This window comes from Jaculus jaculus, chromosome 1 (genome assembly GCF_020740685.1).
Source record: "Jaculus jaculus isolate mJacJac1 chromosome 1, mJacJac1.mat.Y.cur, whole genome shotgun sequence".
NCBI classification, from domain to species: Eukaryota; Metazoa; Chordata; class Mammalia; order Rodentia; family Dipodidae; genus Jaculus; species Jaculus jaculus.
Genome location: NC_059102.1, coordinates 38,534,070 through 38,561,599, shown reverse-complemented (window position 1 = coordinate 38,561,599; position 27,530 = coordinate 38,534,070). Strand labels below are relative to the sequence as shown.

Below are 27,530 nucleotides of genomic sequence, written 5' to 3'. Positions count from 1 at the left end.
TGGTGCATCTACCTGAAATTTATAATGGCAAGAAGCCCCAGTATACCCATACACATTTGCCCTATCCCCTTGTGTAAATCGGGCATGCCTCAAACTCACAGTGATCTTCCTACTTCTGCCTCCTGAGTGCTGGGATTAATGGCATGTGCAACTATGCCTGGCTCAATTCAGATTCAATGAATGTTTCCTGGGATGCTATGTCGGCAATACTATTTTTACTAAATACTTTTCAGAATTATTCACATGTTATTTGAATCACCCTATCTATCCTAGTTTTCACTAAAACATAATGTATGTGAGTAAGTATAGGGGTTTATATAAAGTACAGGACCCAGTGCTTGGCACCTTGGATGCAGAAGCACTTAGAACACAAGAGACTGATGATAAAGGTTTGTGGTCAGCTAGTGACCCCTGATCTAGGGTTGGGTAGTAGTAGTGGTTTCAAGTGCTTGTTGCACAAGCCTGATCTATCAGCTACTTTCTCTTTGCTGGGATAAAACACCCAGCCAGCCTGTGGAAGGAAAGGGTTTATCTCCGGTTTGCAGTGTCCAGACATAAACACACCAAAAAATCAAAACAATAACAACATAACCCTCATCTTGGGAGCTGAGTAGATAATGAGCTCACCACTCAAGCTGCAGTACCAGAGTTTGATCGCCAGACCCCACTAAAGGTGCAGTAGACTTCTGTAATCCCCGCAATCTGATGCTGATGGTGAGATGGGACGCAGAGATGAGGACTTCCTGGAAACTTGAGGACAGCCTTAAATGAGCTTCAAATGCAGGGGACAGGCCCAACCCAAAAGTTGTTCTCCAACCTCCACACACACATCATGGTGCGTGCTCCTTCATCCACACAAGACCACACATGCACACACATGTGAACATACACAAATAATTTTACAAACCTCAGAAAACCATGATCTAAAAGTCATGACACTTTAATGCCTTTTCTTGCTCAAGACAACAGAAACCATAAAATCCTTTTAGTGAAAATGTTTTCCTGGCTACAACATTAACGTAAATAAACTTAAAAAGACTGTCATCAGCAGGAATAGGCTATTTTCAATATTACATTGCTTTGCTTATTGGTGCTTCTAAAAGAGAAGCTTCAACCTGGCGTGGTGGCACATGCCTTTAACCCCAGCACTTGGGAGGCAGAGGTAGGAGGATCCACATGAGTTTGAGGCCACCCTGAGACTACATAGTGAATCCCAGGTCAGCCTGGGCGAGAGTGAGACCCTGCCTGGAAAAACAAAACAAAACAAAACTAAAAGAGAAGCTTCATCTCTTATTCATTTATTTGAGAGAGTAAGAAAGAGGCAGATAGAGTACATGTGTGCCAGGACTTCCAGCCACTGCAGACGAATTCCAGATGCATGTGCCACTTTGTGCATCTGGCTTTATTTGGGTACTGGGGCACTGAACTCAGGTACTTAGGCTTTGCAGGCAAGCACCTTAACTGCTGAGCAATCTCTCTAGTCCTTTGGGCATGCCAAGGCCTCTTGCCACTGCAAAAAAACAAAACAAAAACCACACACTCCAGATGTGTGCGTCTCTGTGCATCTGTTTTTTCATGGCTATTGGGGTATTGAACCTGGGCTGCAGGCTTTGCAACCAAGTACTTTTAACCATTAAGCCATTTCCCCAGCCTGAAGCTTCATCTGTTGAGAGAATGAAATTCACCAAAAGGTTCACAAGAAAAAATTCTCAGAGTAAAATCCTTTTCTTTTTCCCCTTTGCTTTATTGAGACAGGGTCTTAATATATAGCACAAATCGGTCTTGAAATTGTGAAATTTGTCTCAACCTCACAAGTGGTGGGATTATAAATTTGTGCCACCAAGCCTGGCTCTTGAAAGAGTAAATTTCTGGCAGATTTTTCAAGAGGCAACTGATCCCACATATGTGAATAAAGAACACAGCATCTTGATGTTATCTTCATAAATGTACTCTTGGAACAGCTAACCCCTTCCTTGGGGTAAAGTGTGCTTCTTAAGTCTGTAAGAATTCTGGCTGCACTCGGGCCACTTTCCGGAATTCTTTAGTGTGGGTCTTAGGGCACTGCATCTCACACCAGCTGATAGGAACCATTTGGACACCTAGAAGGAAAAAGCCATAAGCCAGTGTTGGTGGTGTGACTAAATATTCTCCTGCGATCTTTAGCTTTTAGACTAGTGTGGGAATATAACTCATTGGCAGTATGCTTGCTTAGTGTGGTGGTTTGGATCAAATATTCCCCATAAACTTGTGTTCTGAATGCTTGGTCCCTAGCTGATGGCAATTTGGGAGGTGGAGTCTTACTACAGGAGATGGGAATTGGGGGTGGCCTTAGGGGTGATATACCCAGATTCCCCTTGCCAGAGTTCAGCTCACTCTCCTGCTGCTGTTTTCTATACACTACAGCAGAGGTGATTCCAGCCTCTGCTCATGCCATGTTTTCCCATCATCATGGCTTCTCATCAAGGCTGTAAACAAGAAAACAAAACTTTTCCTTCCATCAGTTGATTTTGGTTGGGTGCTTTGTCACAGCAACAAGGAAACTACCACAGTTAACACATTCAAAGCTTTGGGTTCAATCCCTAACACTGAAGGCAGAAAAAAAGCTTTGTTTATCATTTTTATTTATTTATTTATTTGAGGACGACAGGCAGAGGGAAAAGGGGGGGAGAGAGAGAGAAAATGGGCACGCTAGGGCCTCTAGCCACTTCAAACGAACTCCAGACGTGTGTGCCCCTTGTGCATCTGGCTAACGTGGGTCCTGGGGAATCGAGCCTTGAACTGGGGTCCTTAGGCTTCACAGGCAAGCACTTAACCGTTAAGCCATCTCTCCAGCCCAGGAAAAAAACTTTAATTAGTGAACTTCATTTCTTTCTTTCTTTTCTTTTCCTTCTTTCTTTCTTTTTTGTTTTTTTCAGGGTAGGGTCTCTTTCTGGCCCAGGCTGACCTGGAATTCACTATGTAGTACCAGGGTGGCCTCAAACTCACAGCGATCCTACCCCTGCCTCCCAAGTGCTGGGATTAAAGGCGTGTGCCACCATGCCCCGCTTAATATAGTGAATTTCATTTCACATAAAAAAAGACGAGAGGCCGGGCATGGTGGTGCATGCCTTAAATCCCAGCACTCGGGAGACAGAGGTAGGAGGATTGTCGTAAGTTGAGTGATTGCAAAGCAAGCACAAGGCCCCGAGTTCTATGCCCAGCAACAGGAAACAAAAACAAACAAGATCAGGCATGGTGGTGCAAGCCTTTAATCCCAGCACTTGGGAGGCAAAGGTGGGAGTGTCACTGTGAATTTGAGGTCAGCCTGGGACTACAGAGTAAGTTCCAGGTCTGCCTGGGCTAGAGCGAGGTCTTACCTCAAAAAATAAAAAACAGGGGCTGGAGAGATGGCTTAGCGGTTAAGCGCTTACCTGTGAAGCCTAAGGACCCCGGTTCGAGGCTCGGTTCCCCAGGTCCCACGTTAGCCAGATGCACAAGGGGGCGCACGCATCTGGAGTTTGTTTGCAGTGGCTGGAAGCCCTGGCGCGCCCATTCTCTCTCTCTCCCTCTATCTGTCTTTCTCCCTGTGTCTGTCACTCTCAAATAAATAAATAAATATATAAAAATGAACAACAACAAAAAAATATTAAAAAAAATAAATAAAAAACAGCAACAACAAAATCCAAGATTATGTCACCTTGAGATGTTATAGCTGTCCTAGTTTGTAAGCGTACCCTGTCTGACCAATGATGAACTCTCATCTCAGAACATATTCCCGTCATCAACAACACATGGCTAAAAGATTTCCCTAAATCAAATATGGAGAACTCTATGCATCAATGAATAAAGATTTTGGAATGAACAACATGGATTTTATTTCTTGTTTATCTAAAATAAATAGCTCTCACAGCAAGGCTGACAAACTGCACCAGGGTGATGGTGATAGAAACTGAGGACGGTCAAAACATACCAAAGGGCTTGAGAGAGGGCTTAGTGGTTAAGGCGCTTGCCTGCAAAGCCTAAGGACACAGGTTCCACGTAAAGCCAGATGCACAAGGTGGCACAAGTTTCTAGAGTTCATTTTCAGGGCCTAGAGGCTGTGGCATGGCCATTCTCTCCCCCCCCAATTCTTTCTCTCAAATATACAAAATATTAAAACGAAACAAAAAAACTGGGCTGGAGAGATGGTTTAGTGATTAAGGTGCTTGCCTGGGAAGCCTAAGAACTCATGTTCAAATCTCCAGGTCCTGTGTAGCCAGACACAGTGACACAAGTGTGCAATTTTGCACATGTACACAAGGGGGCACATGCATCTGGAGTTTGCTCATGGCGGCTGAAGGCCCTGGCACACCCAGCTAAAGTAAGAGGGTCACTGTGAGTTTGAGACCACCCTGAGACTACATAGTAAATTCCAGGTCAGCCTGTTTTAAATCAAGGTCTCTGACCAACTTTGAATTGTTTGCCGGTACCATGGCCTCCGTATTCCAGCTCTGTAAGGTAACGTGAGGAGAGGATGAGGACTCCTCCAGCTGTGCTCTTGCTCCTTAGGGTTGCTTTGGCTACGCGTGGTCTTGTATGTTTCCATATGAATTTTTGGATTGCTTTTTTCTGACTCTGTGAAGAGTGTCACTAGCATTTTGATGGTGATTACATTGAATCTGTATATTATTACTTTGGATAACAGCCATTTTCACAATATTTTGCCAATCCAAGAATGTGGAAGGTCTTTCTATCATCTAGTGGTCACTATGAATACTTTTTTCAGTACCTTAAGCTTTTTTTTTTTTTTTTTAAACACACACACACACACACACACACACACACACACACACAGGTTTTTTTTTTTTTTTTTTCAAGGTAGGGTCTCACTCTAGCCCAGGCTAACCTGGAATTCACTATGGAGTCTCAGGGTGGCCTCGAACTCTCAGAGATCCTCCTACCTCTGCCTCCCGAGGGCTGGGATTAAAGGCGTGCGCCACCACGCCCGGCACCTTAAGCTTTTTATTGAAGCAATTTTGTTTTTTGTTGTTGTGGGTTTTTTGTTTTGTTTTGTTTTTTAACTCTGCACGAGTGGGGGAGCAGGGGTTGCAGGCGCTCTTGCTGCTGCAAAGGCATACATCTAGCTTTATGTGGGTGAATGGGGTATTGAACCTGGGCCAGAAAGCTTTGCAAGCAAGCAACTTAAGTGTAAATCCATACTGCCAGCTTTTTCATTAGAAAAAAAGTTGTTTGTTTTTCTGAGATAGGGTCTCACTCTAGCCCTAGACTGGCCTAGAACTCACTACGTCTTCTCAGGGTGGCCTCGAACTGACAGTAATCCTCCCAAGTGCTAGGATTAAAGGTGTGTTCCACCATATCTGGCTTTTATTTTTTAAAATATTTTACATATTTGAGAGAAAGGAGGAAAGAGAATGGGCATGCCACAGCCTCTAGACCCTCAAGATGAACTCCAGACATGTGTGCCACCTTGTGCATCTGGCTTTACGTGGGTACTGGGGAATGAAACCTGTGTCCTTAGGCTTTGCAGGCAAATGCCTTAACCACTAAGCCATCTCTCAAACCCTTTGTTATGTTTTGACCGTCCTCAGTTTCTATCACCATCACCCTGGTGCAGTTTGTCAGCCTTGCTGTGACAGCTATACTCTAAAATAATTTTTTTTTTTTTTTTAGAAAAACAAGAAAACCCATGTTGTTGGGCTGGAGAGATGGCTTAGCAGTTACACGCTTGCCTGTGAAGCCTAAGGACACTGGTTCAAGGCTTGATTCTCCAGGACCCACGTTAGCCAGATGCACAAGGGGGTGCATGTGTCTGGAGTTCATTTGCAGTGGCTGGAAGCCCTGGCGTGCCCATTCTCTTTTTTTTTGGTTTTTCGAGGTAGGGTCTCACTCTAGTCCAGGCTGACCTGGAATTCACTATGGAGTCTCAGGGTGGCCTCGAACTCACAGCAATCCTCCTACCTCTGCCTCCCGAGTGCTGGGATTAAAGGTGTGCGCCACCACGCCCGGCAATTCTCTTTCTCTCTCTCTGCCTCTCTCAAAACGTTTAAAACAAAAAACACGTGGTTCATTCCAAAACCTTTTTATTCATTGATGCAGAGTTCATATTCTTAGACTTAGGGAAATCTTTAACCATGTGTTATTGATGATGGGGATATGTTCTGAGATGAGAGTTCATCATTGGTCAGTCAAGTCAGAATACATTTACAAACTAGGACAGCTATAACATCTCGAGATGATATAATCTTGGATTGTTTTTGTTTTTTGAGGTAAGATCTCACTCTAGCCCAGGCAGACCTGGAACTTATTCTGTAGTCCCAGGCTTACCTAGAATTCACAGTGATACACCCACCTTTGCCTCTCAAGTGTTGGGATTAAAGGCTTGCACCATCATGCCTGGTCTTGTTTGTTTCTGTTTCCTGTTGCTGGGGATAGAACTCAGGGCCTTGTGCTTGCTGTGCAATCACTCAATCACTGAGCTAAATCCCCAACATGTTATAATCTTGGGTTGAAAATAATTTGTTGGGCTGGAGAGATGGCTTAGCAATGCCTGTGAAGCCCAAGGACCCAGGTTTGACTCCCTAGTACCTACGAAGTGGCACATGTGTCTGGAGTTCATTCACAGTGGCTAGAGGCCCTGGTGTGCTCAATCTTCCTAATAAAATTTTAAAAAGAAAAAGAATTTAGGCTGGGGAAATGACCTAGTGGTTAAGGGATTTGCCTGCGAAGCCTAAGGACCCCAGTTCAATTTCCCAGGACCCATGTAAGCCAGATGCACAAAAGGCACATGCATCTGGAGTTTATTTGCAGTGACTAGAGGCCATGGTGTGCCCATTCTCTCAGCCTCTCTCTCAAATTAAAAAAAAAAGAAAAAACAAAAAACAACAACAACAACCTTGTTTCCTGGTGCCACATGCATGCTAAATAAGTGTTCTACTGCTGAGCTACATCCCTAGCACTGGGGGCTGTTAGGGGACCCACCAGGGTATCCGCTGCCCACCACCGACCAAAATCTTGCTCTGCTACATTACTTGAACATGTGTACATCCTTATTACTCCAAAACAACGGGAAAGCTAGGAAGAAAACTGCATTAGTCCTAAACCATAGGAGCCAGGGAAAAGAGCACACATGGAAGCAAGACCCGCTCACCTGACTCACTGTGGGCCACCACCACTCCTAGCTCATTTTCAGCAGTGGTCAGCAGATAATTGGACTGCGCATCACCTAGGGAGATCTAGTGATAGAACAGTGGTGAAGGAAAATTAGAGATTTTGTACTGCCCCCTCCTCCAGTTCTGACACAAGGTCTTATGTAGCCAGAGCTGGCCTAGATCTCACCATGTAGTCAAGGATGACATGCATGCCTGTGTGTGTATATGCATGTGAAGGCCAGAGGTCCTCAATCACTCTCCACCATATTTACTGAGACGGTCTATCACTGAACCCGAAGCTCATGAATTTGGCTAGGCTAGCTAGCTAGCTAGCTCAGGGATTTTCCTGTCTCCATTTCCAAGTGGTAGGATTACAGGAATGCACCATCATGTCCAGAATTTACATGGGTGCTGGAGATAAAAACTCATGTCCTTATGCGTGTGTGTGGTAAATGTTTTACCAACTGAGCCACCTCTCCAGCACCAGTAGAGGATGATCTTAAATTCCTGGTCATCCTGTCTCTTCCTGTTCTGGGATTACAAGAGTGTGCCCTAAGACTTGCTGCTCCATGTCTTCATTTGACAAGGAATTAGAAGTCTGAGAGAATAAAGGATACCACTTTGGCCAAAACAATGTCACCTGGTCGGAAACTCTTGTAAATTTCAACCTGAAAAAAAAAACAAACAAAAAAACCACTTATGAAAGTGAAAGTTCTAGTCTAGGTCTGTAAGAAACTAATTCCCCCCAACACAGTAAAACCATATATATATAAAATTTATATTTTAGATATGGTCTTACTCTACCCCAGGGTGACCTGGAACTCATTCTGTAGGCCAGGCTGTCCACAAACTCATGGTTCTTTTCCTACCTAAATCTCCTGAGTGCTAGGATTATAGGTGTGGACCACCATGCACAACTGTAAGCAGACTACTTTCTTTTTTCTTTTTGGTTTCTCAAGATAGGGTTTTGCTCTAGCCCAGGCTGACCTGGAATTCACCCTGTAATCTCAGGGTAGCCTTGATCCTCCTACCTCTGCCTCCCAAGTGCTGGGATTAACGGTGTGTGTCACTCTAGTTCAGGCTGACCTGGAACTCACTATGCAGTCTCAGTGTGGCCTTGAACTCACTGCAATCCTCCTACTTCTGCCTCCCGAGTGCTAGGATTAAAGGCATGCGCCACCACACCCAGCTCAGATAATTTTTTTAAAAACTTTATTTATCTATTATATGAGAAAGAGACAGAGAAATAGGCAGATATATATAGAGAATGGGTGCACCAGGGTCTCCAGCTACTGCGAAGAAACTCCAGATGCATGTGCCACCTTGTGCATCTGGCTTACTTGGGTACTGGGGTATTGAACCTGGGTCCTTAGGCTTTGCAAGCAGCAACTTAATTGCTAAGCCATCTCTCCAGCCCTAAAACTTATATTGTTCCTATATCATCATTATAACTAAATCTGATTTACAGCTGGGTGTGGTGGCACATGTCTTTAACCCCAGCACTCCAGAGGCAGAGATAGGAGAATTACAGAAGGAGTGCCAGGTCAGCTTAGGCTAGTGTGAGGCCCTACCTCAAAGAAACCAAAAGTACTACAGTTGGCTCTGAAAGAGCACCCAGCACTTGAGGGATGAGCAATGAATAAATTACCAGCTTCAAAGGCGCAGAATGGCCAGGTGCAGTGGTGTATGCCCAGAAACCAGCACCCACTGGGTGAAGGAGGGAGAATCACAAGTTTGAAGTCAGGCTTGGTCTACATAGTGAGATCTTGTCTCTTAAAACAGCAACAATATTAATGATCTTAGTAATAACAACAGCCATCTATCTCTTCTGGAAAACTGAATGGCAAAACTTACAGTGAGAAAAAGGATAGTCAAGTGAATTGCATGTTATAGGAGGAAACGTATAAAGCTTCCTGAGACTACATTCCCATGGATCTCTAAAATTTGGGATAATAATTTTTAAAAAGTGTTTCCAGCTGGACATGGTGTTGCATGCCTTTAATCCCAGCACTGGGGAGGCAGAGGAAAGAGGATCCCTGTGAATTCAAGGCCACCCTGAGGTTACATAGTGAATTCCAGGTCAGCCTGGAGTACAGTGAGACCCTACCTCAGAAAAAAAAGGTGTTTCCTAGTGGACATGGTGGCATATGCCTTTCTTGGAAGGCTGAGGTTGTTTGAGGGCAGCCTGGGGCTACAGAGTGAGTTCTGGATCAGCCAGGGTAGAAACCTTGCTTCAAAAACAATCAATCAAACAAACAATAAAGTGTTTCCTAAAGCCAGGGAAAAAACACCCAAACCAACCAACAACCTTATCTTTTTCAGTTGCTCGAACATCTTCCTTGCTATTGAGAAAAAAAAAAAAAAGAAAAAGAAAAAAATTAGCAGAAAGACTAATAAAGTTTGAGAAAAAATTATTCTGCTGGCTCTTAGGAAAGATCAAGAAGAGCAGACAGAACAAGCTGTACTTTGGGTTCCCAGCTATTCTCCAGGAATCCTTAGCATGCATAGGAGGACAACCATTTCCTTTTCTTGGACCGCACAGATGAAGAGCATCATACCTGACTAGGGAAAGGCAGCTGAGGGGCTGGAGAGGTGGCTTAGTGGTTAAGGCGTTTGCCTGAAAAACCAAAGGACCCAGGTTTGATTCCCCAGGACCTATGTAAGCCAAATGCACAAGGGGCACATGCATCTGGAGTTCGTTTGCAGTGGCTCTAGAGGCCCTGGCACGCCCATTCCCTATCTGTCTCTCTCTCTCTGCCTGCAAATAAATAAATATTTTTAAAAAAAGCAGCTGAGATCTGACAGGAAAGGATGAGGGCCTTTGCCCTAGGAGAACTTGAGAACCTTTTTCAATGTCTTACAACCTTTGGGTTTAATCTGTATCATATACAAGAATAAAAAGTTACTTCTTAAAATGTCTCCTAATTTGGTTTGATTCTCCCCTTCCCTTTCCTTTTTCCCTCCTTCCCTCCTTTTCCTTCTGTTTTTTCCTCTTGTGGTCAAATCATTTTATTCAGAGGCTTGAAGGCAGGAGGTGGGCAGGAACTGAAGAGATAATGTGATCTGACATCGAAGGGCAGATCTCCCTGGCCTCCTAGTTGCTGACACCTTTGAGACAGGGTCTCATGTAGTCCAGGTGGGTCTCAAACTTGCTACATAGCCAAGGATGACCTTGAACTTCAGATCCTCCTTGCCCCCAGCTCTAGAGTGCTAGGCTTACAGGTAAGCACCTCCATGCTCAGTTTGTGTGGTGCTGGAGATTGAACCTAGGGATTTTTTTTTTTTTTTTTTTTTTGGTTTTTCGAGGCAGTATCTCACTCTAGCCCATGCTGACCTGGAATTCACTACGGAGTCTCAGGCTGGCCTCAAACTCACGGCAATCCTACCTCTGTCTCCCGAGTGCTGGGATTAAAAGTGTGTGCCACCACACCCAGCTTGAACCTAGGGCTTTGTACAGACCCCCCTTTTGGCTTTTTTCCTTTCAGACCTTCTTTTTTTATTTTTAATTTTATTGATTTATTTGAGCCACACACACACACACACACACACACACACACACACACACACACACACAGAAAAAGAAAGAGAGAGAGAGAGAGAAAGAGAGAAAGAGAGAGAGAGAGAGAGAGAGACAGACAGACAGACAGACAGAGGGAGGATATATATGAATCAATGAATAGGCGCACTAGGGACTCCAGCCACTGCAAACAAACTCCAGACGCATGTGCCACCTTGTGCATCTGGCTTATGTGGGCCCTGGGGAATTGAACCGAGGTTCTTTGGCTTTGCAGGCAAATGCCTTAAATGCTAAGGCTTCTCTCCAGCCCACAATTTCATTTTGACTTGGCCTAGAGAACAGTTCTCAGGATACTATGGGGAACAGTCAAGGCACAAAGAAGAGACCCAAGTAGGCAAAAATAGGAACTGTAATTACTCTAAAAAATTCCAGTGTCCCTTACTATCCTTGCCTCTTTCCAGTGAAAGCCAAGGATACTTCTTACCGGATAGTTCCTCGAAAAGAGTTTTTAAGTGGTGTGGACCCCACATAGAGTATGTGTACTTTGGCAAAACGTGAATTGATGCTAGAGACCTGCAGAACAGAGAAAGGATCAGAATTAGCAGCTGTTAGTCCAAGAAAACTAGGAATTTTAAGCCAGGCTTGGTAGCAAGTGTCTGTAAACCAAGCTACTAGAGGTTGAAAAGCAGGGTCTCAAATTTGAGGTCAACTTGGGTTACACAGTAAGTTCAAAGCCAGCCTTAACAACTTAGCAAGGCAACTCTGTCTCAAAAAAAGTATGTAAGAGGGAGACTCTTGCCTTGGGAATAAAAAAAAAAATTCATTCCCAGTCAGGCATGCTGACTCACACCTGGAACCCTGGCACTTGCGAGGTCAAAACAAAAGAATTGCCAGTTCAAGGCCAGCCTAGGTTTCAGAGTAAAACCTTATCTTAACAAAAAAAAAAAAAAAAAAAAGATTTTCATGATCACACTAGCCACAATTCAAGGACTAATTAGTGGTCAGGTACCATATTGGTTACTATGTGATTTTTTTTTTATTTTTAGAAGGGAGGGACTACTGGTAATGGAACCAAGGACCTTGATTATGTCAGGATCTGCCCCTCAACTACATCCCCAGACCTAGAAAACTTCTTTCATCACAGAAACTATCAGGAGGCTGAGACAGGAGGAGCTCAAGTTCAAAGCCAGTCTGGGCTACATAGACCTCCTGTCTCCACCAGCCTCCAAGTGCTAGGATGACAGACATGTACTGTTATACCTAACTTTATTCTTGTCTATAGATTACTCCAAAAATATATGTTATTCTGTAAATAGCTGCAGAAGCAATGCTTTGAATACTAGGTAGTAGCTGAAATGTAGATTTACGTTTACATGGGATTTAATGGGCTAAACTTCTATGTATATGTAATAAGACATTTTAGTAAGCTCGGTTAAAGGTCTACATTTACTACCAATCCCCATGTCTATTTTTCTACTTTTCGCGGTAGGGTCTCATTCTATTCCAGGCTGATCTGGAATTCACTATGTAGTCTCAGGGTGGCCTCGAACTCAAGGTGATCCTTCTACCTCTGCCTCCCGAGTGCTGGGATTAAAGGCGTGCACCACCGATGGACATGCCAGGGCCTCCAGCCATTGTAAACAAACTCCAGACCCATGTGCCACCTTGTGCATCTGGCTTATGTGGGTGGGTCCTGGGGAATCGATCCAGGGTCCTTTGGTTTTGCAAACAAGTGCCTTAACCGCTAAGCCATCTCTCTAGCCTTGTTTTCTTTTCTTTTCTTTTTTTTTATGGTAGGTTCTCACTTTAGCCCAGAGCTGATCTGGAATTCACTCTGTAGTCTCAGGGTGGCCTTGAATTTATGGTGATCCTCCTACCTCTGCCTCCCGAGTCCTGGGATTAAAGGTGTGTGTCACCATGCCGGGCTTCATCTTAATTTTTGAGAGTCTCTGAACACGGAGCCAGCAAGCCTTACAAATTATATCCTCACCCCTACCCCAACTCTGGGATTACAGCATCTGGCTTTTACATAGGTATTGGGGATCTAAGCTCAGGACTCTACGTTTGCATGCCGAGCACTTTACATACTAAGCCATCTCCCCAGACCTTTAATACTCTCGAATTCAAAATTCAAAAGCCATATATAGTGACATCCATTACTGTAGCTGGAGAATGGTATCCTAAACATGAAGATTAGGAACTACTTACCTTACAGGTGACAATAGCCCCCACATCTGGAAGTAATCGGGACTCTGTTTCTCTCATCACAGATATCACAGGAAGCTATGAACACAATACACAATGAATGCTCTATTAAGCCTTGGGAAGAGGTAATTGTGACATGAGAATAATACAGAATTATCTTGGGGCAAATGGATTCTTTTTTTTTTTTCCTTTTTTTGAGGTAGGGTTTCACTCTAGCTCAGGCTGACCTGAAATTCACTATGCAGTCTCAGGGTGGCCTCAAACTCTCGGTGATCTTTCTACCTTTGCCTCCCAAGTGCTGGGATTAAAGGTGTGCCACACGTTTATTTTTTGAAGTTCCAGCTTAAATGTGACATGGTAGTCTAGTATATATTCTCTACACAATATTCTCTGGTAGCAGTCTTATTTCCAACTAACACAAATCTCAGAGTTTGTCTATGATTTGTGTCTGTGCATTCTCATAGTAAAAACCAAGTATATTTGGCTGATCACTATCTCCAGAGGTCAGCATTACACACAATCCATGAAAATGCTAGAGATTATGATAATTTTATACATGTATATGAAGTCTTTTAATAATAATCCTCTCACATTACTGTCTTTTAAATATTTTTATGCACAAGTGGGGGGTGAAGGGGGGAAAGAATGGGTTTGTCGACACCCTCTTGTCACTGCAAAGGAACTTCAGCTGCATGTGCCACTTTGTGTACCTGGCTCTACATGGGCAATGGGAATCTACCTTGGGTAGTCAGGCTTTGCAAGTAAGTGGCTTTAACTGCTGAGTAATCTCTCCAGACCCCATTACCTTTTGTTTCCCTTCCCTCATCCCCCTTCCATGGAACCCTTCTTCTTTCTATCTAGTCACTCTTCTACTTCGGTCCTTTTCTTTCCTGTTCTCCTCTAGCCTAGGTGACAGAATGTTGATACTCTCAATATTGTGCAGGTCTTGTGCAGGTAAGGACGAGTGGTGCTGGGGAACAAATCCATGGCTCACACTTGGCGTGCTAGGAAAGTACTCCACAAGACCAGCCTAGTGTTTTAATCGAACTCCTTGGATCCAGAGCTTCTCCCACCTCAGTCTCTTGAGTAGCTGGGAGTACAGGTGTCCATCATCATGCCTGACTGAACTTAAAAGTCCACTAGGGAAGACTAGTGGGGGACAACATCACCAATATACATACTTTTTAATTTTTAATTTTTTGAGGTAGGGTCTTGCTCTCTAGCCCAGGCTGACCTGACATTCACTACATAGTCTCAGGGTGGCCTGGAGCTCACTATGGCCTACCTACCTCTACCTTGCAAGTGCTGGGATTAAAGACGTGCGCCACAATGCCCAGCTAACATCACCAATATTTAGTGGCATGCTTAAACAAGTGCTTGGAAGTAAAGCAATGAAATTGTGAGCACTTTAACAATCTTACCACCCAAACCTCATCTCCTACACCAGTGGGTAAGTGTTATTAGAGAGGCTACCAGAAGGACATTAATAATTACAACAGAATGTAAGAGCTGGGCCTGGAGGTGCACACTTTTAATCCTAGCACTCAGGTGGCAGTGGTAGAATCGCCATGAGTTTGAGGCCACCATGAGACTCCACAGTGAATTCCAGGTCAGCGTGGGCTAGAGGGGGACCTTACCTCGATAAACAAACAAACAAACAAAAAGAATTACATAGGTTGAGGAGCTCGAGAGGTGGCTCAGCGGTTAAGGTGCTTGCCTGGGAAGGGAAACTTAAAAGACCCAGGTTCGATTCTCCAGTACCCCAGTAAAGCCAGATGCATAAGGGGGCACATCCACCTGGATTTCCTTTGCAGTGGCTAGAGGCCTTGGCACTCTCTCTAATAAATAAAAATATTTTTAAAAGAATCACACAGTTCCAGATGGCATGCACGTTGTGGCTGTGTGTCAGGGCAGAGCTTGGTGTCTTAGCGACCCTCAGACAGCTGCATCCTGACTCGGTTTGCATCTGCTCTTTCCCCACCGCCCACGCCGGAGCGTGAGCAGCACACACAAGCGAGAGCGCACGCAGTGACGCGTGGGGTCTAAGCTCGCAGCCGCCGCGCGCACAGCTGAGTCCCGGTCGCGCCGCTGACGAGGCGCTGGAGTCGCGTCCTGCGCCGGTGCCTCAGGACCAGAACTCGACAGCAGCCTGACGACAAGAACCCGAGGTGGGAAGCCCCTTCCTCACCGCGCCATTCTCACTGGTCTTCGTCAGGCAGCCAGCCAGCGACGAGAAGATGTAGCCGTGCCGCGTGTAGGTGCCGCTGCCCGGGCTGCCCTCCTCCAAGTTACACAGGCGTTCTCCTGCCGAAGAAAACGTGCGTGAGCCACAGGCTCCCCGCGGCTGCGGGCTGCAGCGCCTGGGTCCCCAAGGAGGACGGCGCGGGGCACCCACACTTACCAGGGATGCAGTACCTCACCGGCGGAGCCATGACTGCCGCCGCTTCAAGGCACGAGTGTAAACTAAGCCAACTTCTCATTGGTCATTTGCCCGAAGTAACAACCTCACCCATTGGACAGCCGCGCCACGTGACCAGCAAACGCGCCCCCCGCCGAGGCCGACTCCATTTCCCAGGTCGCCCCGCGACCTGCCCGGCCGGGAGCCTTTGCGCCTGCGCTATGGCTGAGGATGGGCTGGCGGCGGGTCCCGGTCCAGTGGCCGGCGCTGCGGGCGGCGGGCCATGATGGGTCTGATTGAGTCGGGTCTGGCCCGGGTGCCCAGCTGGAGGGGGAGGCCGTGAATGGGCGGCAGAGTCTACGCGGCTCCGTTCGGCTGACTGAGAAGCTGGGCTGGCTGCAGGTAAGGGCGAAGCGGCGGCGCTTGCTCCTGTCCTAGTCCTTTTCCAGGGTCGGGCCCTCGAGGGCGCCAGGCCACGTTCCTGGTTTCTCCTCGCCGCGCCCCGCTGCCCTGGGCCCAGCGAACGCTCGAGAACTCAAACCAGCTTACCCATCTCACAGGTTTGCAAACTCAGATCCAAACGCAAGGCTTGATTTATCCAGTGTCCAGAGATAATTCGAGATAAAATGTATGTTGCCTCCACACTGCTCTTATTGAGACACCTTTTCCTTTTTCTTCGTCTTTTACCTGCATCTTTTTCTCCTGCAATGAGATACTCTTAATGGTATGGGACCCTCCTTAATTTTGAATGAACAGTCCATCATAGAATTGCACCTCCTTTTTTTTCTTTTTTCTTGTCATGTTAGCCCAAAAGAGAACTCTACGTAAATAAAATGCTGCTTTACTGATGTCCGACATCAGCTTGAGCGGGCAAACATTTCCAGAGCAGCTTTGCCATGACTCTGATCTGTGTCATTTGCTTTCTGGCTTTGGAGTCCATTCCCCTCCCTGCCAATCAGGTTTCCTTGGGACACAGATGGTGATTGAGAGCCCTGGGATGAGGGGAGTGCTGTGGCCTGCGACCTCTAATCTGGTGGCAGATGGCCTGAGGCCTGTGGGTTCTACTGAAGGGGACTTAGGGGGTTTGTACTTGGGGTAGTAGTAGAACTGTGCTTTGCTTGTCCTACCCCCTGTTCAAGACCACCCACTCCCCTTCCCGTCACACTGTTTTGTGTTTTTTTTTTTTTTAATTTTAATTTACTGTGGCTGATGGAAATCTTTTTTCTCTGACAGACCCTCTTCCCATATTCACAAGCCAAAGTGAGGGGAGTAGCCTGGCCTCACACTTTGTCCACTAAAATCTGATCAGTCATCTGCGGACTTTCTATTTTACATGTTTGATTTCTGGTTGGACTTATTTTCTAAAATGTCTTAGTTCTTTAGTGCAATGATTCTAACAACGGTTTCTGTTCTCCGTTGATCAGGAAGAATGACAAGAGCAAACACTTTAATGTTGCCACATTGGTAGGAGTGTCCTTGCTGATACTTGTAAGACTGGCCAGCCTCTCCAGTTTTGCATCTCACCTGCTCATTCATTCAGGAAGATTTACTGAGCACTTCCATGAGCCAGGTATTGTTCTAAGCACTTTATAAACATTTCATTTATACTTTGCCAGTTGTGTGCACATACATACATACATGTATATACATACATACATGTATATACATACACACACACAAAACATACGTATGATAGATAACTGTAAAGGATTAGAGCTGGAACTTACTGCTGAATAGGAACACAGAAGAATGAAATGTTGGAGATTAAAGGACTACTTAGCAGGTGTGGTGATCTGAAATGTCATATAAAATTCACATTTATTACAAATGAGGAACTTGACTTTGCATACTATTGCTATAAAAAGTATTTTAGGACTGGAGAGCTGGCTTAGTGGTTAAGGCACTTGCCTGCAAAGCCAAAGGACTCAGGTTCAATTCCCCAGGACCCAAATAAGCTAGATGCACAAGGTGGCACATGTGTTTGGAGTTTGTTTGCAGTGGCTGGAAGCCCTGGTGCGCCCATTCCCTCTTTTTCTCTACCTGCCTCTTTCTTTCTCTCTCACAAATAAAATAAAAGTATTTTAGCAACTAGACATTCTCCATTTTTCCTAGTAAGGGAATGCACAGTGGTACAGACAGACCAAAGTCAGATCTGTTGTGTGCCAATCAGTACCAGCTCACTTAGAAAAATTCATGCTGTGTCGAAATGATGGTTCTGATTCATAGTCTGAGAAGGTCCAAGTCTCAGTTGTGCATCTGATTTTTTCTTTCTACATGTCAATTCTCTTAGCTTCCTAGAAGGTAATGGGAATGGCCAGTTTTTTTATCCTGGTGCAGCTGGTATAGGCTCTCCCCTTTTATACTCACACACATATATATATATTTTTTCCTAGGCAGGCTCTCACTTTAGTCCAGGGTGCCCTTGAACTCACAGACTTTTCCTAACTCAGGCTCCTGTATGCTGGGATTAGAGGTACACACCACCATGCCTGGTTTATCTATATCTATCTATCTATCTTTTTTTTTTTTTTTTTTAAGTTTTTACTTTCTAAGACAGGGTCTCACTCTTACCCAGGCTGACCTGGAATTCATTATGTAGATCTTACCTCTACCTGGGATTAAAGGCATGCACCACCACTCCCAGGTCTTACATTCCCTTTTCTTTTTTGGTTTTTCTGAGGTAGGGTCTTGCTCTAGCCCAGGCTGACCTGGAATTCACTGGGTAATCTCATGGTGGACTCGAACTCACAGCAATCCTCCTACCTCTGCCTCCAAAGTACTGGAACTAAAGGTGTGTGTGCCACCACACCCAACTTACATTCAATTTTTCTTGTAGGCCTAGGTTTTTACTTTAGGACTTCTAGGCTTGTGGAAGGAAGTAATTAAGTCTTTTCTTTGAAAAGCCTTTTGTGGGGATGAGCCAGCGTGCAAAGAGAGCACTTTGTTCCAGTTACTGAACTGAAACCCTCCCTACAGTGGAGCAGCCTCCTCCAGTTTCTGCTGAGTTTTGAGCTGGTTGTTAAATAAGTCAGTAGAGTTTCTGAGGACAGACATATCACTGGCCACCCTAGGAAAAATACAGAAAATTATTTTAAACTTTTAAAATTTTTTTTAATTGACAACTTCTGTAATTATAGACAATGAATATCCTACGCTTCCCTGACTTTTTTTTTTTAAGGTTAATTTAATGTGCAGAATTGATGAGATGGTCAAGGAGAGTCTTGGAGGCTCTGTCCTGTGCTATGGAGGTAGGGAATGCAGATAGGGAGACCCTAGCAGTGGAGCCATAGAGAACCAGAAGGATGGCTGGATAGCTAGGGTCCAAGTTACAGAAACCATTTTTTTGTTTGTTTGAAGCAAGGTTTCTATTCTAGCCCAGGCTGACCTGAGACTCACTCTGTAGCCCAGACTAGTCTTGCACTCAGCCATAGCTGATCTTCCTACCTCAGCCTTCTTGAGTGCCTGGCAGTAGAGATTTTTTTTTTTTTAATGTCTTATTAACTTGAGGAAGAGGCAGAGAAACAGAGGAAGTGGGTGTGCCAGAGTCTCTAGTTGCTGCAAATGAACTTTTGAGCTGCCTTGTGCATTTGGCTTTATGTGGTTCCTGGGGAATAGAACCTGGGTTCTTTGCAGGCAAGCCATCTCTCCAGCCCAGCCCAAGACCATTCTTGAGTGTCTTTACTAGAGTGAAGCTGGAAATACTTAAAGGGAAGGCCCCTCTTAGTTCTTGTCTCCTGCCTGTCTCTTTGTCTGAATACCTGAATATGTGATTGCTGTATCCTTGGGGTGGGGCTGGGAGTGGAATTGGAGACAAAGCATCTTATGTCATGCTAGAGGTAGCTGACTGGCCTGACCAGAGACAAGGAATCTCATGCTACCAGGCTATTTGCTGGCCTGTAACATCAGCCTAGAGGGAATAAGAAGGAAGAATATCAGCACTGAAGATAGCACCAGGGCAGTTCTAGGCACAGGATGCCATGCTGTGTATTCACTAGGCCCAGGCAGGCAGGAGGAGGAGACCCTGGAAAACTTCTGCCACAGTGACTATGCCAAGATATAGTGGCAGCTTTGCTCATGTTAACGAAGCTCCCATCTAGTGGTCTGTCTACAAAGAACTGACGGAGCAACTTGTTGTTTTTTCACTTTTTTTCCCTCCAAGTAAAAGTCTCGCTGTAGCCCAGGCTGACCTGGAATTCACTATGTATCCTCAGGGTGGCCTTGAACTCCTGGTGATCCTCCTACCTCTGTCTCCCGAGGGCTGGGATTAAAGGCGTGTACCACGCCTGGCTTATTCTTCACTTTCTTACTGTGGTGCTTTAGGATGTACATTGTCTTGGATTTGCTGTGCAGCCACATGGAATAATTTAAGACTGTTGTAGGCTCAGAATCACCAGTTTTATTTCCAGAAATCTAGTTTGGACATTGGCACTGAATAGTCTCCAGAAGTAATCTTTGTTCTTCCCGTAGCTGGTGACTGGCCTAACAAGGTACTCAAACCTGATATTCCAGGTCTTCTCACAGGGGGTTAGATAGATACAAACTCAGGCTGGATCCTCATAGTATGCTCTTCTAGGAACCATGCGGGGCCAGCGAAGCCTACTGCTTGGCCCAGCCCGCCTCTGCCTGCGCCTCCTTCTGCTCCTGGGCTACAGGCGACGCTGCCCACCTCTGCTCCGAAGCCTTGTACAGCGTTGGCGCTATGGCAGAGTTTGCCTGCGCTCCCTGCTCTACAACTCCTTTGGGGGCAGCGACACTGCTGTTGATGCTGCCTTTGAGCCTGTTTACTGGCTGGTGGACAATGTGATCCGTTGGTTTGGGGTGGTAAGTGATCCACTGAATGGGACTCTTTTTTGGGGGTGGCGGCAGAAGAGGCTATGTCTCTGATGCACTCACACTGGGCTTTGGAGACTGCCCTTCTACCCCTCGAGATATTCCTGAATCCCATTTGGGTATAGCTGTCTACCTGGCCTCTCTGATGTTGGCAGGTGTTCGTGGTTCTGGTGATTGTGCTAACTGGCTCCATCGTGGCCATCGCCTACCTGTGTGTCCTGCCCCTCATCCTCCGAACCTACTCAGTGCCACGGCTCTGCTGGCATTTCTTCTATAGTCACTGGAACCTGATCCTCATTGTCTTCCATTACTACCAGGCAATCACCACTCCTCCTGGGTACCCACCTCAGGTGGGTCCTCACAGGAAGAGGAGAGGGAGGAGCAGAGGTGCAGGCAGTGGTAGCCAGTGTCATGTGTGGATGTGTGGGAGGGAGAGTGCCTTGCAATTTTTCTTGGCAGAAAACTGGTGTTGCCACAAAGATCTAAGATTATGTTACCTTCTTACAGGGCAGGAATGACATTGCTACAGTCTCCATTTGCAAGAAGTGCATTTATCCTAAGCCAGCCCGAACTCACCACTGCAGCATCTGTAATAGGTAGGTCTTGGCTTTACTTTCTGTGTCTTTGCTGTATGTAGCCCTAGACCTGGACCTCACTAAATCATTATTAAAGCACTCACCATGTTGAAGGTAATGTGCTCTCCATCTGCTAACACCTAGTCCTCAGGATGGTCCTATGAGTTAGGTGCTAATAAAACTTGTAAACTGAGGCTCAGAGAGAAGAGCTACCTTGTTCAGTATCACATAGTGAATAAACTGCAGAGCTGAGTCTGAAGCAAGGCTTGGCTGTCTTCAAAGACTGTGCCCTTTCCACCTCAGCAGGATGCTGGTCCTTGTAGGAAAGGATTGTCACTGACAGCTCAAGAACCTTGGCCACCGTAACAGAGCCTGTGTCCCTCCCTCACAGGTGTGTGCTGAAGATGGATCATCACTGCCGTATCCTTTTGCTCTCTTCTGCCCAAGGCCACCTTTAGCTCCAGAACACTGGAGAGGGTTAACAGTCCTAAGCCAAAGGCTTCTAGTGTCCATCTCGGTAGACCCCTGGGCTCATAAAAGGCCAGTAGAAGAGTGTTGTGGGAGCTATCTCCTGGGGAAAGGAGGCTCACAGGTCCTCTGGGATGGAGCTTTTGGTAGGCTGTTGTGGAGTTACTTCCTTTCCCACACAAATGCCTGCTAAACTGAGGTAGGCTGAAATATTGGCAGATGCATTTAGTGGCAGTATGCATGATTTCCTTAGAGATCTAAAACAAAAGCTTTTTTTTTTGCTTCAACCTTGGGAAATTGTTCTCTTGTCTTTGGAATAGTTCTTGATTGGGTGTTGTCTTGATAGTATGAACTGGAGGGGCTTAGATACCCCCAAATTGTTTGGTCTTATCCTTAATTATTTCTCCACCAGCTTGGCTAAATAACTGTGTGGGCCACTATAACCACCGGTACTTCTTCTCTTTCTGCTTTTTCATGACTCTGGGCTGTGTCTACTGTAGCTATGGAAGTTGGGACCTTTTCCGCGAGGCTTATGCTGCCATTGAGGTGAGGCCATAGCTAAGACCATGATGACTCAGTAATGCAGAACTTTGGGGTTATAGTGCTGTTCCCTAAGGAATGGGGTTGGAAGCACCCCTATCCTAGAAGCCTGAGAGTATAACCAGCACTGTTTTCCATCCCCTTAGAAAATGAAACAGCTGGACAAGAACAAACTTCAGGCGGTTGCTAACCAGGTGGGCAGTCTCCACCCCACTGCCTCCTGCTGCTCAGGCCTGGGGGTTTAAGTTATTCAGTACTAGTTTAGTTACCATGGCTGGCTGCCAGACCATTGAAGTGTCTCAGGAGGCTATCTCTGTAGACTAGTGGCCTGGGGGCAAGCTGGAAATCTTTGGTATGTGTTTTTTGGTGCTCTATCCCATTATAACTTTTTCTTCGGGCTGAGTCTGGACTCTGCCTTGGTGATGGCCTGAGCAGCAAGGGGTCTGTGTTAATCTGTGTAATGGGATTTCAGGGGACAGATACCAGGCTGGTCTGCATCTGGATCATCCTCTCATTTCTTTTAGGCCTCCTTATTCTGTATATCTTGGGCTTATGTTATACTTCTGCTGCCCTTCTGGTCCTTAGCAGAGCTATTGGTCCCCGTCCCCCTCCAGCTAGTCCATGCTAGGTGCGGGTTTGGTCTCTAGCAGATGCAGTCATTCAGTAGTTCTGACTGAAGATTTGATTGACCCCTGGAGCCCCATTCGTGTTGCTAATCTTAAGGCCCAGGATCTGCTCCTCCTGTGCTTTTGCCATTTTGTCCAGTTTTGTTCAACCCAGTGTTTGTGATGGTACCACCAGGCTTGATCCACCCATCTGGCTGCTGGCCTGACTCCTCTGTGGCTTTAATCCCCATTTTTCTCTGCTTTGGTTATATTACTTCCTGCCTATAGGTGCTCGGGGCTCTGGTGGCAGTTGCTGGAGACTTAACAGAGCCAAGCTTTGCTGTTTTCTTTTTCTAGACTTACCACCAGACCCCACCACCCACCTTCTCCTTTCGAGAAAGGATAACTCACAAGAGTCTTGTCTACCTCTGGTTCCTGTGCAGGTATTTTAACTCTCATTTTTGGTAATTTTAAGGGGTGGGATAGGATCAAGTCATTCATGTAGATAGGAAGCCATTCCTGAATCACTGTTCTATAGTTTAACAGGTTGGCAATGAGGCAGTGCTTTTCTTTAGTATTCTGGGGCAGGGAGCCAAAGAGTAGCACTGCTAGTTACAAAGATAAGGACACAAGCATATTTGTTATGTGCCAAGGTAAGTTTACCTCCTTCTTTTGTTTATATTCCATGTAGTATCCTCCCGAAGGGCAGATGACTGTTTCTAGATGAGGAAAACTGAAAATTCAAGGAGTGATTTGTTCTGTGACCCATAGCTAGGAACTGCAGAGCTGGAACATACACCTCATGCTATTCTAGCCCAACCTCTGGTGCTTTAAGACCCTCAACCATCTCCAAAGATGGGAGGGTTAAGGAAATCTACCTTATTCTCAGTAATAAATTTATTTCCCAACCCTTCTTTCCACATACTTTTTCTCAGCCCACCTTAATGCATCTTGACTGACACTCTTTAGGGATGAAGTCCACATTCAGCTAGACTGTATATCAGGTATATATCTAGAGACAAGGAAAATGATGAGTAGCTAACTAGGCATCATTGTGATCTCTACTTCAGACCTGTCTTTTAGCCTCCAATTCCTATCAACCTTTGCTTCCTCATTTTTAGTTCTGTGGCACTGGCCTTGGGTGCTCTAACTGTATGGCATGCCATTCTCATCAGTCGGGGGGAGACTAGCATCGAAAGGCACATCAACAAGAAGGAGAGACGTCGTTTACAAGCCAAAGGCAGGGTGAGTGGGTACAGGGCTTGGGTGGGCAGGATGGTAACTGACTCTCCATCCTATAAATAGGCCATGGTCAGGGCTGACCATACAAACATGAAAAGGCTAGAATTTACTTACCTGAGCTCTAGCTTAGCCATCTACAAGATGAGAAGGGAGTTAAGTAGAGGAGGTTTCTACTAACATGTTTTTCTTGGCTCTAGGTTTTTAGGAATCCTTACAACTATGGCTGCTTGGACAACTGGAAGGTGTTCCTGGGTGTGGACACAGGAAGGTAATGTAAGAGAGTAGGGCTGCACAGCACAACTCTTGATGGGGAAAATGGTCTACAAGTAGAGGCTGAGAATATGGCTAGTGCCACTCAGGAGTTTAATTCTTATGTGTTTAAGTAGCCACATGTGGCCAGGGGTTCCTTCCTTTATTCAGGTCTAGAGATCACAGCTTTCATTTGAATCAAAAGGGGCCAGAGGCCAAAACTGGTTTAGGTAGCAGGTAAGACTTCAAGATGACTATAGGACAATCCTGGGAAAACAGTTCTTAGGAAAAGTTATGTAGGTAGGATACAGTGCCTGGAGTTCAGGCCAACAACACGAAACTGAGGTAATTAATACATGTATGACAGGTGGTAAGGTTAATTATAAGGTTGGGAAGTCATCCAAATCTCAATTATTCTAGCACTTGGGAGGCAGCAAGATCAGGAGTTCAAGGCCATCCTCAGCTACATGAGACCCTGTCTCTGCAACCTCCCAAGGCCCCACAATTACTCCTTCAGTAACAACCAGTGAACATAAGTATCTTTCTTCCTCCTTTCTCATCCTCATTATACTCTTGCTAACCACTGCGGTTGCAGTAGTACTTATAAGATGAGGGCTAGTGTGGTGATCCACACCTGTAGTTTCAGTACTCAGGAGGCCAAGACAGGAGAAGTCAAGACCAATTCAGGCTACACAGTAAGATCCTATTTCAGAACAAAAACAAGACTTTCTTGAGAAGTCCACATCCACTGTAAACATCTTAAGTCAGTTGTCCAGTCTCCCTCTCACAGCCCTGACATCACGTGCATATTCTGTTTAAATGTATACTAAAGCTCAAAAGGCCTTCAAGGCTCCAGAGGATAGTTAGGAGACAGAATTAGGTAGAGGAAATTAGAACTCTTACTACCTTTTTGTAGTATGAAACCTTACTCCAGAATGATCAGGAAGGACAACCAAGAACTCTTGGAACTCAAGAGACATTTGTCTTCTCTTACAGGCATTGGCTGACTCGGGTGCTGTTACCTTCTAGTCACCTACCCCATGGGAATGGAATGAGCTGGGATCCCCCTCCCTGGGTGACTGCTCACTCAGCCTCTGTGATGGCAGTGTGAGCCAGACTGACAGTCACAGCCCTTGTTCTGCTGCCTGTGTTGTCAAGAGCCTCCAAAAGGCAGCTTTTTTTTTGGAAATCTATGATCATAAGAGCCATTGGGCCTGTCTTAGGGCACTATGCAGGGACACCTTAAAGACCAATCTTCTGGCCACTAAAAAAGCAAGATATAGTTGGAGAAATCCTAGCATTGACATCCTTTAACTCAGGCAAACAGAAGTTACAGCTCTAGCCCCTAGACTAGGGGTCAGGCAACTAGCTACTTTTCTCCACTATTGACTGGTCTCTAGGTCACAGCACTGGGGCTAGCTAGTCACCATCTCTTTCACGTTGGGAAAAGACCTGTCAGACTTGTGAAGATCCTGGCTTTTCAGTAAGGTAGACAGACACCAGCCTGCTGCCAAGGTCACTGCCATTTCTCACTTGTTACTGAAGGGAGCAAAAATAAAGGCATATGATTAATAAGATGTAGCTTCTCATACTTTGCCTCACTGTAGTATGGGAACGGGGAGGTCAGGATCAAGGCATAGTGAGTGGGTATTGTGTTAATGCCTCCTGTGCCCTTACTTGGAGGGACAGGATGTGCTCCAGAATTCTACGGGCAGATGGCACTGCAGCTGATGTGGGATGAGGGCAATATGTGACAGTCAGCCCCGTTACAAAAGCAATCTTTATTCTCCTATAGGACCACACACATCCACCATCCCTGGTCCTCAGGACCACTTAACTGAACTCCACCTTCAGTAGCACAGCTTCCTTTTCCTGACAGTCTATAATGGGAGAGTCCCATGACCCCAAGATCTTTCTTCAAACACAAGTAGTCTCAGTCAGTTTCTTCACCAATCCATTAGAAATCAGTATCCTATGTGTCTTGTATAGCCATGCAGCAAAGGCCCAGCATTTGTCCCATGTCTGTGGGAAAGACAAGCGGAGGCTAATGGTCACCTTGCCTTGCAGGATGGCTCCGTGGTTAGCACTTGCATGTTGGATTGTCAGTAGGGTCGAGGCCAAGCTGAGGAAGTTCAGCTGCCTGGGCTCCCCAGCAGAAACCTGTAGACAAAGAATTTTGAGAACATCAGACATGAAGTTCACCTACATTTCATTTCTCCCTGTGACCCAGAGCTTACCATTCTCCCCTAGCTGACACAGCTTCCTTGCGAACCAGTCTCTTCTTGTCATCTAGAGGCTTGGCTAAGGCTCGGATCACTTGTGGCTTGTATGGCAGGAGCTGTGGAGTTAGAGTAAATAATCTTAGCCTGTTCAACCACAGGCAGTAGGAAATCTGCTTCTGCTGACACTGGACAGTGCTCCAATTTTTTTGGTGTTAGGGTTTGAACCCAAGGCTTCATTTATGTTCAACACATGCAGCATGTCCTATTTAGTGATTCCATAGGATTCTAAGTGGCAGGGTGGACATTCTATTATGGGATAGTCAGGATTTACTGGATAAAGTTTATAGACCCAAAGAAAATAATTCCATGCCTATGTGTACCTTGTAGCTCCTAGCTCAATCACACGGCAGGGTGGCTAATCTCACTTGAAAGCAAAGTACTTTTCAGACTAGTGTGGTGGCACACACCTATCATCCCAGCACTTGGGAGGTGCAGGGAGGTGGCCCGAGGTCAGCCTAGACTACATGAGACCATCTCAAGGCAAGCGCTCCTGGCTCTTCAAAGACTTACCACAGGAGTGGGGAGGCGGGTGAGAGCATGCATGCACTGCAGTGCAGCAATCCGGACGGCCTGGAACATAACACAAGGAGGTGAGGAAATGAGACTCAAGAAGAAAGGTGCTAAAGGAGTGCTTGGGCTCAACGCACCATGGAAGGGCTGGAGCTGAGGTTCAGAAACTTGGTGACCAAAGTATCTACATGAAGACTCATGACTTGGGGTGCTTCCAGTAGAAGAGGCTGAAGACAGTTGAGGGTAGAGAGCTGGACCACAGAGTCAGGGCAGGACAGAGCCTCCAGCAACAAGGACAGCAGCTAAGACAATAAGAAATGTGGAGATGACCACGTGATGTTCCTGGTCCTCCTAGCCCCAACCCTGGGAGACCAGCTCTGTCCCTTGCTTTGGGGCAGACTGCAGGACTTACTGTAGGCAGCTCCGGTAAGAGCACAGGTTTGGGTAGCCTGTTGAGTACGTGAGACAAACCCTTCAGGTAGTTTGGCTTCACACCTGTTAAGAAATAAAAGCTTAGGAGAAAAACTGGGCTTTAGTCAGGTAATTCGACTCCAACCTCTAAGCAAGCTGAGATCATTAGCCTGCAAGAAGTGCCAATTGTGGCTCGTATCTACAATCTCAGCCTCAGGAGGGTAAAGCAGGGAGATTTTGAGTTCAAAGGCTATCCTGGGCTACAGAGTGAGACTTAAAAAAGAAGCAATCAGGGTCATGTATTCGGTAATTGTTTTGCAGACTCCTCACCTTGGGGAGCAGCATGGAAGCCTTGGACCAAAGCAGGCACATTGTCCGTGAAGAACCGCTGGCGGAACATGATCCGCACGTCAGCGTGGCCCGCACGAGTCAGCACATCAGTGCAGTCAGACATGAGCAGAGAGAAGCCATCAGCTGCTGCAGGACCTAGTTCTGGATCACTCAGTAGGCCCATCAGCTGACAAAAAAGAAAAAAAAAAGAGCCTTTGAACTGCTAGGGAGAAGAATCTTA

General features: G+C 45.8%; 3 protein-coding genes across 9 annotated transcripts in view; 1 reads left to right on the top strand and 2 right to left on the bottom strand.

Moving 5' to 3' along the window:
* Positions 1-1,434: 1,434 nt before the first annotated feature.
* Positions 1,435-15,333, bottom strand: Exosc1 (exosome component 1). Of its 2 annotated transcripts, XM_004669912.2 has the most exons (8): positions 15,251-15,333; positions 15,038-15,153; positions 12,853-12,927; positions 11,129-11,217; positions 9,436-9,469; positions 7,745-7,795; positions 7,127-7,211; positions 1,435-2,099 (listed from the first exon to the last, which is right to left on the bottom strand). In XM_004669912.2, the coding sequence occupies exons 1-8, from the start codon at positions 15,327-15,329 to the stop codon at positions 1,993-1,995; spliced, it is 636 nt and encodes a 211-aa protein (XP_004669969.2). In that variant the 5' UTR covers positions 15,330-15,333; the 3' UTR covers positions 1,435-1,992. The 2 variants fall into 2 exon arrangements, with proteins under 2 accessions (XP_004669969.2, XP_044997516.1); XM_045141581.1 differs by lacking the exons at positions 12,853-12,927; positions 15,038-15,153; positions 15,251-15,333 and having other exon boundaries at positions 9,429-9,469; positions 11,129-11,174.
* Positions 15,334-15,457: 124 nt separating this feature from the next.
* Zdhhc16 (zinc finger DHHC-type palmitoyltransferase 16) lies at positions 15,458-25,333 on the top strand. 4 transcript variants are annotated; one of them, XM_045141578.1, is made up of 12 exons: positions 15,460-15,649; positions 16,672-16,817; positions 19,821-20,068; positions 20,233-20,427; positions 20,585-20,673; positions 21,044-21,072; positions 21,533-21,666; positions 21,807-21,854; positions 22,623-22,708; positions 23,387-23,510; positions 23,705-23,775; positions 24,753-25,333. In XM_045141578.1, exons 3-12 carry the CDS (start codon positions 19,826-19,828, stop codon positions 24,865-24,867), a joined length of 1,134 nt encoding a protein of 377 aa, XP_044997513.1. In that variant the 5' UTR covers positions 15,460-15,649; positions 16,672-16,817; positions 19,821-19,825; the 3' UTR covers positions 24,868-25,333. The 4 variants fall into 4 exon arrangements, with proteins under 4 accessions (XP_044997515.1, XP_044997513.1, XP_004669968.1 ...); XM_045141580.1 differs by lacking the exon at positions 20,233-20,427 and having other exon boundaries at positions 15,458-15,649; XM_045141579.1 differs by lacking the exon at positions 21,807-21,854 and having other exon boundaries at positions 15,462-15,649.
* A 185-nt stretch (positions 25,334-25,518) lies between these two features.
* Positions 25,519-27,530, bottom strand: part of Mms19 (MMS19 homolog, cytosolic iron-sulfur assembly component) — a 54,682-nt gene continuing 52,670 nt past the window's right edge. For all 3 annotated transcript variants that reach the window (XM_045141575.1, XM_045141576.1, XM_045141577.1), the window contains 6 exons: positions 27,290-27,476; positions 26,961-27,043; positions 26,686-26,850; positions 26,549-26,608; positions 25,994-26,094; positions 25,519-25,916 (listed from right to left, as the gene is read on the bottom strand). In XM_045141575.1, coding sequence (XP_044997510.1) covers positions 25,889-25,916; positions 25,994-26,094; positions 26,549-26,608; positions 26,686-26,850; positions 26,961-27,043; positions 27,290-27,476 — 624 coding nt within the window. In that variant the 3' untranslated portion in view covers positions 25,519-25,888. The remainder of the gene's footprint in view (positions 25,917-25,993; positions 26,095-26,548; positions 26,609-26,685; positions 26,851-26,960; positions 27,044-27,289; positions 27,477-27,530) is intronic.

Coding starts and splice junctions, on each gene's coding strand:
- Zdhhc16 (XM_045141578.1), top strand. CDS start 19,826: ATGCGGGGCCAGCGAAGCCTACTGCTTGGCCCAGCCCGCCTCTGCCTG. Junction 21,073..21,532: donor GAAGATGGATCATCACTGCC/GTATCCTTTTGC, acceptor TTTCTCCACCAG/CTTGGCTAAATAACTGTGTG. Junction 23,776..24,752: donor CTGGGTGTGGACACAGGAAG/GTAATGTAAGAG, acceptor CTTCTCTTACAG/GCATTGGCTGACTCGGGTGC.
- Exosc1 (XM_004669912.2), bottom strand. CDS start 15,329: ATGAGAAGTTGGCTTAGTTTACACTCGTGCCTTGAAGCGGCGGCAGTC. Junction 11,218..12,852: donor GGGCTATTGTCACCTGTAAG/GTAAGTAGTTCC, acceptor TCTGTTCTGCAG/GTCTCTAGCATCAATTCACG. Junction 2,100..7,126: donor GGTGGCCCACAGTGAGTCAG/GTGAGCGGGTCT, acceptor TTTTCCTTCTAG/GTGTCCAAATGGTTCCTATC.